The sequence below is a fragment of the Arachis duranensis genome, chromosome 9, assembly GCF_000817695.3.
Source record: "Arachis duranensis cultivar V14167 chromosome 9, aradu.V14167.gnm2.J7QH, whole genome shotgun sequence".
In the NCBI taxonomy this organism is placed as follows: Eukaryota; Viridiplantae; Streptophyta; class Magnoliopsida; order Fabales; family Fabaceae; genus Arachis; species Arachis duranensis.
In genome coordinates this window covers 20131555-20141281 of record NC_029780.3, presented here as the reverse complement: position 1 = coordinate 20141281, position 9727 = coordinate 20131555, and the positions used below count along the sequence as shown (strand labels likewise).

Here is a 9727-nt window from a genome sequence, read left to right as displayed (position 1 = left end):
GTTATGTACAAGATGGAGATACTACTTATATACATATATAAAATACTGAAAAGAAAATATTCCAAATGTAGATCTTTGTGTCCCAAGAATCTCCAGCACACTTAACGTGGTGTTACATGTTCTACATCTGAAAACAACAATATATGTATGGAATGAGAACCCCCAGTTCTCAGTATGATAAAGGTGTCCGCATAGATAATAAATAATGTCTCGAAAAGCCAAAGACATTCCAAAACTCCAACAACTTGTATTTATGTCCTAAAGTTTTTACTAAACCAAAAATAGGGTGACTAAATCTAAGGAATCTAATATAATCTAACTTTTTGTTTTCTTTCTCAGCAATCCTCATCAAATCTCTAGGTGGAACAACCCTTAACGCCGCCTCTATCGCTAGAGGGATCTCTCAAAAAGAAACACCAGCAAAACAGACAGAAAAAGTACAGGTATAGATAGTAGATACAGTTAGGGGTGTTCAAAATCGATCCGGACCGAACTAAACCAATGAACCAAACCGAAAAAATCGAAAACCGAATTAACCGAAAACCGAAAAAACCCGGAGCCAGCCACCACATCTCGGCCACTCACCCAAATGGCCAGCGCGCAGCATTCACCCACCCACCCACGCACCCAAACGGCCAGCAGTCACCCACCTTCTTCACTCCTTTTCCCTGAAACTCGAAGTCGAAGCCACTCAAGCCAGCAGTCACCCACCCACCGCGAAGACGAGGACGAAGACCCAGTCACCCACCCACCCACAGGACCTCCGACCTCACCACCTCCGAGCCTCCGACGTCACCGCCTCCACCAAGAAAGCCTCCACCCAGCAGCGTTTCTGGGTACCTCACCGCCTCCACCCAGAAAGCCTTCAAGTGCATATGGAGCCCAAGCCATCTATTCAGGTAAACTCTACTGATGCATTCTTGCCTTGTTGTTGGTATTGCTGCTTGCTAGTCTATGTTGTTGGTTGTATCAGGAGGTGTTGCATGATGAAATTGAAATTTAATTGTTTGGAAATTCCGTGTTTTAGGTCTGGTTCATTTCTGTTATACGCTCAGGTGTTTGTTTGACTGATTTCCTCTTTAATTACTGTTTAAAGGATTTCTTAATCCCACCGTGGATGAGTTCTTTAAGCTATTTTGACCTTCAATTGCATGATTGTGCGGCCTTCAGATTAAATCTGAAAGCTGTTTAATTTATCGTTGATAAAATTAAATTCTTACCCATTGGAATCATCACACTTGTATTAACTTGGATTTTGTATGGGGATTTGAAGTGATTTAACGGAAGGTCATGATGGACGATCTGATCCTCTGGAGGAATTGGCTAAAAGTTTGATGAATTCCTGGTTTCCTTTCATAAACCTTGCAATGTTTTGGTGTCACTAACCTCCTGGGCCTTACCACATACCTTTCGTCAGCAGCTCTTTTAGAATGTTAGAAGGAGTTGCTTAAACCTTGTTTTGGTGTCACTAAACCTTGTTCAATTTGTTCATTGCTTCTTCAATTTGCCAATTCTGTTTAGTGTTTATTGCTGGTTTAATTGTTCATTGCTTGTTCACATTTTCAAGTTTTGTTCTGTTTGGTTTATTGCTGGTTTAGGGCTGGTTCCTTGCTTGTTTATTGTTTGGTTTATTGCTGTTTATTGCCAAGTTCAATTTCTTGGTATAAAGGTTTATTGCTTCTTCAATTTGTTGGTATAAAGGTTTATTTGCTTCTTCAATTTGTTCATTGCTTCTTCAATTTGCCAATTCTGTTTAGTGTTTATTGCTGGTTTAATTGTTCATTGCTTGTTCACATTTTCAAGTTTTGTTCTGTTTGGTTTATTGTTGGTTTAGGGCTGGTTAATGGTTATTGTTCAATGGTTATTGTTCAGTGTTCAGTTTGTTCAGTTTGTTTAGTTTGTGACTTTGTTCAATGTTCAGTTTGTTCACATGAATACAGTTTAATGGTTAATGGTTATTGCTGCTTGGTTAATGGTTAATGGTTATTGGTGACTTTGCTGGTTAATGGTTAATGGTTATTGCTGCTTGGTGCTTGCTGTTTATTGCCAAGTTTAATTTGTTGGTATAAAGGTTTATTGCTTGTTCATTGCTTGTTTGGTTTATTGCTTGTTTAATTTGTTTTTTTTTTTAATTTCAGGTTGGTTTGCATTATGAAGTTTTAGCTATTTTATTGGAGAAGAAGACACCATAACTTTGCTAATTACTATCAGTTTAATGACAATTTATTTTTATTTTCAGTTGTGTTGACTGTTGAGCTATTAAACTTCTTTAATTGTCGTATTTGAATTCTATTGTCGTTATATTTTATTAGATCAAGACTTTGTTAGGTATTGTGTATTTTGGCTTGTTGATTTCAATCTTATGACATTGCATAATAGTATGGTAGAATTTTTTTTATTTGATTGAAAAAACCGAACAAACCGAACCAAACCAAACCGATTTTAATTGGTTTGGTTTGGTTCGGATGACCTTGAAAAAAAAACCGAACCAAACCGAACCGCTGCTTAAATAAACGATCGGATCGGATGGCTTTTCCTTCAAAAACCGAACCAAACCGCACCGCGAACACCCCTAGATACAGCAAGTAGATCAAGTAGCAGTTAATTACTGTTAAGTAACTAGGCAAGCTAAAACAAATGCAAACTCAAATAAAGCATACAAATGCATATGATGCATGTTTGTCCTATGATTGATAAGTCTCATCTGTCAGTTATATAGTCAAACTCGACATGTCCGGTAGCAAATCCTGGACAGGACACCATAACATGGAGCAACTGGAACAAAATCATAATCCTTGCATCTTACCCGTGTAACCCGGAGCGAGGGGGACAACCTCACCCCTTGTCTTTTACCCAAGCGGTGTTAGAATTCTCAACCCGGAGTAAGGGTGACAAAACTTAACCCTTGCGTTTTACCCGGAGTCTCAAAACTTTATCCAGAGCAAGTGGACAATGCCACGGCATCTTACCTGATATCTCAACTTATAACCGGAACAAGTGGACAATGCCACTGTATCTTACTCAGTGGCTCAACTTATACTCGAAGCAAGAGGACAACGCCATTGCATCTTACCCAGTGATATATCTCAATCAGATTCAATTTCATTTCCAAATTCATTTCCAATATCATATCAATTCATTCAAAAATCACAATTAAGATCAATCCTCAACATCTATCATTCTCAATGCCAATATCCTAATCTTCCTTATCTCATATCTCATTCAACATTATAAACGCCTCATTAAGTCGATCATTCACTTCGCAAATCTTCCTCAACATTAATCTAACTCCCTTCATATGTTCGTTATTATTCCGAATCCTAAAAACTAGTTATCAAAACTTAAACAGGGGTTAAAGAAGTTTACAAGCTTTCTGGGAAGACCAAATAGTTAAAAATAGGGTTTTAGTGCAAAAAACAAGACATCGTGTGTACGCATTATATTGTTTGTGTGCACGCACCAGACGACTTCCCCAGCGTGTGTGTACGCATCATAATGTGCGTACGCACAACTTGTAAACTTTTCAGGGTGTGCGTGCACACACCCCTTGTGCGAGTCCCAAGACATGCTCTGGTCTGTGCGTGTACATGGATGCAATTGGATTAAGTTTTCATAGATTTTAGTGTTAAATTCACATTTTTTAATTCTACTTTGAGTTTGTGTGTTATTGTACAATTTTAGGTAATTTCTGACCGAAATTGAGAAGTTGGAGCAAAAGTCTGATTCAGAGACAAAGAAAACACTGCAGATGCTGTTTGGATCTGACCTCATTGCACTCAGAAGAGCTTTTCTAGAGCTAAAAAGGTCCACATGGAGCATTCTCAATGGCTATAGAGATTTGACTTCTAGAGCTTTCTAGCGCCGAAGAAGGAGAGACCAGCGTCCAAACGCCCAGAGGGGACCCCCTAGCCAGCGTTCAACACCCTAGAGGCCTCATAGAACGTGAATCTCATCAAAACTCAGCCCAAACACTCACCAAGTGAGCTCCGGAAGTGGATTTTAGTACTAAAAAGACTGTTTTACCCTTACTAGTCATTAGTTCAGTATTTAAGGGATTATATTCATGTTATTCGCAACTTAATCATCTATTTCAGTATATTTTCGTTTTTACCATTGTATTTCCTATCAGTATGAGTTTCTAAACATCCTAGGTTGAGGGGAGTAGCCCTACTGAGTTTCATGAATTAATAAAAGTATTACTGTTTCTCTTCGATCCGTGTTTGATTTAATTCTAACATGTATACTCGTTATTCAACATGGTGAATAGGATGATCAGTGACAATCAGCTCTATTCATCATACTAAGACAGTGTGCCTGACAACCACCCGTGTCTACTTGGGTTCGTGTAAATACGTGGCTGGAAAGCGCGAACCGCCAGCTTAATTATACATCTCTTAGACGGCTAATCCACGACTTCGTTGGGGACTTCTCAAGACACCAGTTCAGCCGATTTTCGGGGAGATTAGGATCTTTGTGGTAGAGGCTATAATCCAAAGGAGCAGCATTCTTTGATCCGGAAGATTCAACCTTGTTTGTAGCGTTTTGAATAAGATCGCCAAGTAGTGGTGGCAACGGGGCGGGTAGGGGTGGGTTTTTGCTCTACCCGATCTCGCCCCGCCGTACAACAACCCGCATAGAATCCGCCCAACTTCTATCCGCGGTAGTAAAACGTTGAACCCTAACCCACCCCTATGGGTATCCTCCCCGCTTTTATAATTATTAAAATTTAATAAATAAAATTAAATTTCAAAATTTATACAGCGAATATTTTCTAAGCCGACTCCACCCCTGCCAAAAATCCACCCTACTAAAAATTTATTCTGGTATAGAACAAATAATTACCTACCCCAAACAGATAGGAGCAGAATAGTTACCCACGACGGATTCGGTGGTATTGTAATCCCTGTCGCCAAGAGAATGAACGAAGGAATTGAAAATCGATCATCCAACAACCAATTAGAGTCGGTTTAACTATGGGTTTAACAAAAAACAAAAGCCTAATTTCCCACAGCTCCCCCTCCCTTTCCCCAAACTCAATCACTCTCTTTCTCTCACAGAAGCGCATACACTCGGGCAGTAGTTCTCAGCCTCAGCATCTCACACTCTCACCTCTCTACCTCACTCACCGTTACCGCACGGTCACCGCCTTGTCTCCGCGCCGCCAGTCGCTACTCGCATTTGCTTCGTCCACCTGCGCGCCTCCCTCTGTTTCGTCCTTGCCGTCTTAGCTCCGCCGTGGCTTGCCTTCTCTGCCTCGGCCTTGTGCCTCCTCTGTCTCTGCTCGTGCGACCACATCTATTACCCTTTCACTCAGAACCCCACCCCCACCCCTACCCCTTTCTCTCTCTGACTCCAACCCAACCCTAACCCCTTTCTCACCCGCCGCCTTCTCCATCGCCGAAACACACGTCCACCGCACTCACCGCCGCCCTCGAATCTGCTCCAGTTGCCGTCCCCACTGCTCAAGCACGTCGCCGCTCGTCTCCTCCGTCGCACAGTCCCTGCTCTGCAGTCGCCACTACTCAAGCTCATCTCCTCCATCTCGTTCCTCCATCTCGTTCCTCATCCAGTTCGCCGCGCTCCGTCTCGTGTGTCCATCGTGCTCCCGCTCCCTCGCCTCTGTGCTCTATGCTCTGGAAGGTATTTTTAGCTTCTTGTTTTCTGAGTTAATTGTTGTTTCTCTGAGTTAATTTCATTGGTTTTTTACTTGATTGGCTTGTTCTTTATATTGATGCTGCAGTTATGTTTACCAAACAGAACTAGAGAAGACTGAAAAATATTAGAAAGAATGGTATATTGATCGATAGTAGTTTATTATTTTTCTGTTTAATACGTACTGTAGCTACAATGTTATAGATAAAATTATTGGCATTCTAAATGTGCTCTCTGTGTAAGGTATAGCAAACTTCAGTACAATTGTAATTCCTGAATGAGTTGTTTAGCCTGCATCTGAATTGCTTACTCTCTAGGACTGTTGTTCAGATATTTGCATGCATATGGATTTTGACAATGTCTCTTTCTATAGAGACTCCTGACCTTGAAAACTTAATTTGAAATTGTGCTTATTTGTCTTTTCTTTTCGTAAAACTTGTTTGTTTAGTCTTTTATTTCAGAGTGTTAATAAATTACATATTGAAATGTTTTTTGGTGTTGTAAATTTGTAATTGAGTCTTCAAATACGACCTCTTTTGATGGTACTTCTGAAGATGGTGGCTTTAGATTACTTATTTATGATGGAGATATTGAAACACTTAATGATGATTATGATTTGTGATGAGTAGTGTTTTTGTTTAGTTAAAAGTTTGTTAATGTTGTTTCTTTTGGGAGTATAACATTATGTGTTTGTCATTCATATGTATTTTGATTTTCTTTTAGTTATAAACTTTGATGTTTGAAGTTGTTTATGAGCTTTTAACGATAGATTATGAACAATTTATTATGTGAAATTGTGAAATTTTAAATTTTATTAGTTTAGAAATCATTGAATTTAAATATTTGAAATTATATATTAAATTTTTATAAATTTATTTAATATTTAATTAAACCGATTGAACATCGGTTAAACCTGATTGAACCTCCGGTTGAATCACTGAACTAGTAAACCAGTCACCTCATCGGTTTATTGACTAGTCCAGTTCTCGCAACCTTGTTTAGAAGAAAGTCAAGAGACAAATTGATGCAAATATGAAATATGCAATTGTGTTTGTATGTAAAATTGATTGATTTAATTTGTAATAGGTTTATATAAATTGTATGTAAAACTAATTACCCCCTCCTGGCCTCCTTTTTTCAAGGAAAAAGATCCTCCTCTCACAGCCAATCTACCGCTAAGCTCTCTCCGGCCCGTTGCTCACTGGATTGACGGCATTAGGATCTTATTTTTGGGGGGGATTGGATACTACTCGGGCCTGTTAGGATCTTGAAGCCCATTTTTGGGAATTTTTTTTTCCATTCATTTGGGAACACAGCGAAAACAAGATTCACCGTTGAGACACCATGGCCACCAAGTTGCTTCTGAAGAGAGCAAGAGCAAGTCTCTCTAGGTCCTCCTTGCAATTCTCACCTTCTTCTTTCCGGATTCTCTATGTTAAAGCTTCATCAGAAATCTTTGGTAAATTGTGCCACAACGCGCATCTTCTACCCCTGCCGTTATCACCTTCTTCCAGAACCTTCTGTTCTCGCAGTTCAAAACTTCTAGATGAATCTCAGGGCCCTGCCGCCATTGATTACCGGTATGTCATCCACCCTTTTTTGTTTGTTCAGCTCCTGTCATTTCCTGTTTGATTCCCTGAGACAATTGAAATAGTTAAAACTTCTGTTTGTTTGTTTGTTTGGGGCTATTTTTGTTTCAAATTTCAGGCTAATTTTAATATACATTACTTTTGAAATTGAAAGCAATTATGGAGATGGGATCTGTTAGTGTTGAAAGAAATGGTTGTAAAATTGTTTTTTGTTAATTTTTTTTCTTAAACGTGGGTGGAGATGGAATTTGCTAATGATTAATGTGAATGCAGTTCTCTACTGCAGGAGGGTGAATTTCACAAGCTTGCTGATTCCACTATACATAGCCTACAGGAGAAACTTGAGGTATTCTTAGCATTTGCTTTATGTTAATAAATTTGCAAATTTGATAAAACTAGGTCGAATGTGCTTCATTTGAGAGCAATGTTAGCACCAATTGGTACGTCAACATGCCAAAACATTGATTTTATATGATCTAAAGTTCCAAATGAAGATTTTATTGTTCTGGTTTCTTGTTGTTTGGCAGGATTACGGAGATGATGTTGAAGTTGATGGATTTGACATAGACTATGGGGTGGGTATGCTTTTTTATTATATTGAAACGATTTATAAGGGACTGATTATGAAAAAGAAGTATCGTGGAAGTCTTCTGTATTTAAAAGATTAAAGTGTAGAAAACTGTTAATAGTTATCTTGGTGTAACTGCAATTGTTTCAAATTATTTCATTTATAACTTGATGAGTGATGAACACCCTTTGTTGGATAAAACTTAAAACACAATTTGGTCTTTCCTGAATAATTAGTTTTTTGTACTATTATTTTAATGATCCTAATTAATTTCTATCTATTTGTTCTAACAAGTTGCTTCTTGCTTGGGTGTTTTGTTGATTGATTTGACATTGCTTCTCATTTTAGAATGATGTTTTGACTGTAAAACTTGGCAATCTGGGCACCTATGTCTTGAACAAACAAACACCAAATAGGCAACTTTGGTTGTCTTCTCCTGTAAGGTATTCAATCAAGTGCACTTTCAATCCTTTTTAAAATGTTGTACTATGCTTTACATCAGTGTTCATATGGTAGATTACAAGTAGATATATAACCAAACTATTTTAGTTATGCATTGTAATACGTTCGCCATACATAAATTTCTATGGGTGTCTTTATACATGAGAAATAACTAAAGAAATGTGATTAGTTGGGAATTGGGTCTTAAAAATTCAATATAATATTTTTTCTCAAATGTATTGTCTCAAGTGCTAATGATGGTGCACTTATTGAGGAAAATTTGCATGATTGAAGCCATTTGTATATTAACATGTTTACAAAGAGATGGGAGAATTCATGATTCATGAAGCACTGTACAATTATTTAAATTGCTCCTTAGCTGGATACTAGAGAGTGTGGGAACATAGTGAAAGTTTATGCCAAAGATCATTTAAACATGTTTATCTATCTAACTTCAAAAAGAATTTACCGTTCTTGATGTATACTGAGATTAGTGACTAGATTCATTGTTCATAGTTTACATGTATAAATGCTATTATCTTAACATATCCAATAGTGTATCCGAACTTTCGAAGCAATCAAGTCAGCGAATTCCATACGAGATAATATCTTACAATTATTGCATCTTCCTTTCCTGCAGTTATAATCATCACCAAGATGCATTCATCGTTAAGTGATATTTTAATTTCCTAGAATGTTGCTATGCTATCTAAGCATAAAACAAAATGACATCTTTGTACATTTTATACATTCTCTAAGACCTAACTAAACAAAAATCCATATCTTATGCAGTGGCCCCTCAAGGTTTGATTGGGATCGTGGGAGTAAAGTTTGGATTTATAGACGAAACAAAGCAAATTTGTACGAAGTTTTAGAAACCGAGTTGGAGCAGCTGTGTGGCAAACCTATTGTTCTTTCCTAATGTTGTTTGAGAGAAGATGTTTTTTATTTAGAAGATAAATAGCATTGATGATGGCCTTGGAATTAACATGCATTTGTAGCATGATTTTTCCCCATCCCTTTGCCACTGTTCACTTTACTGTCAATTATACGGATATGGGAATATTGTATACTATAAATAATCAATTCCGTAGAATTTCAATGCAAAAATGTTAGCAGTAGTTTGCTTCTCAATTTGATGTTTTTAGGGATAAAAGACAGAACATTAAAATAGTTCTTTCTAGACTTCTATGCTTGAAGATAACAATTCGATGTTTATGGCCATGTGTTTCCGTTCACATAACTTGGCATATGCCTGAAAAACACAGAACTGGTCTAACTATTGAGGCAAAGGGTTTGAATATTGATTGGTTTTATGAGTCATGACATTGGTTATTGAGATCTTTTTCTAAAATAAATTAAAAAAATTATTTTTAAAAACAAATTATTTTAACTTTAAATATTATGATATTTTTGTTTTATTATTTTTTTTTTATAGTTTTAGGCAAGTTTGCCGTACTCCTAGTGAATTCCATTA

At 37.5% G+C, this 9727-nt stretch overlaps 2 protein-coding genes across 2 annotated transcripts; both read left to right on the top strand.

Annotated features, from left to right (window-relative positions):
• The first annotated feature begins 560 nt into the window (after positions 1 to 560).
• LOC127741384 (proline-rich receptor-like protein kinase PERK1) lies at positions 561 to 2273 on the top strand. The gene is made up of 2 exons (XM_052253583.1): positions 561 to 899; positions 2139 to 2273. Exons 1-2 carry the CDS (start codon positions 590 to 592, stop codon positions 2153 to 2155), a joined length of 327 nt encoding a protein of 108 aa, XP_052109543.1. The 5' UTR covers positions 561 to 589; the 3' UTR covers positions 2156 to 2273.
• A 2628-nt stretch (positions 2274 to 4901) lies between these two features.
• On the top strand, positions 4902 to 9381 carry LOC107465063 (frataxin, mitochondrial). The gene is made up of 6 exons (XM_016084039.3): positions 4902 to 5640; positions 6795 to 7232; positions 7515 to 7587; positions 7769 to 7816; positions 8158 to 8252; positions 9043 to 9381. Exons 2-6 carry the CDS (start codon positions 6997 to 6999, stop codon positions 9170 to 9172), a joined length of 582 nt encoding a protein of 193 aa, XP_015939525.1. The 5' UTR covers positions 4902 to 5640; positions 6795 to 6996; the 3' UTR covers positions 9173 to 9381.
• The last annotated feature ends 346 nt before the right edge of the window (positions 9382 to 9727 follow it).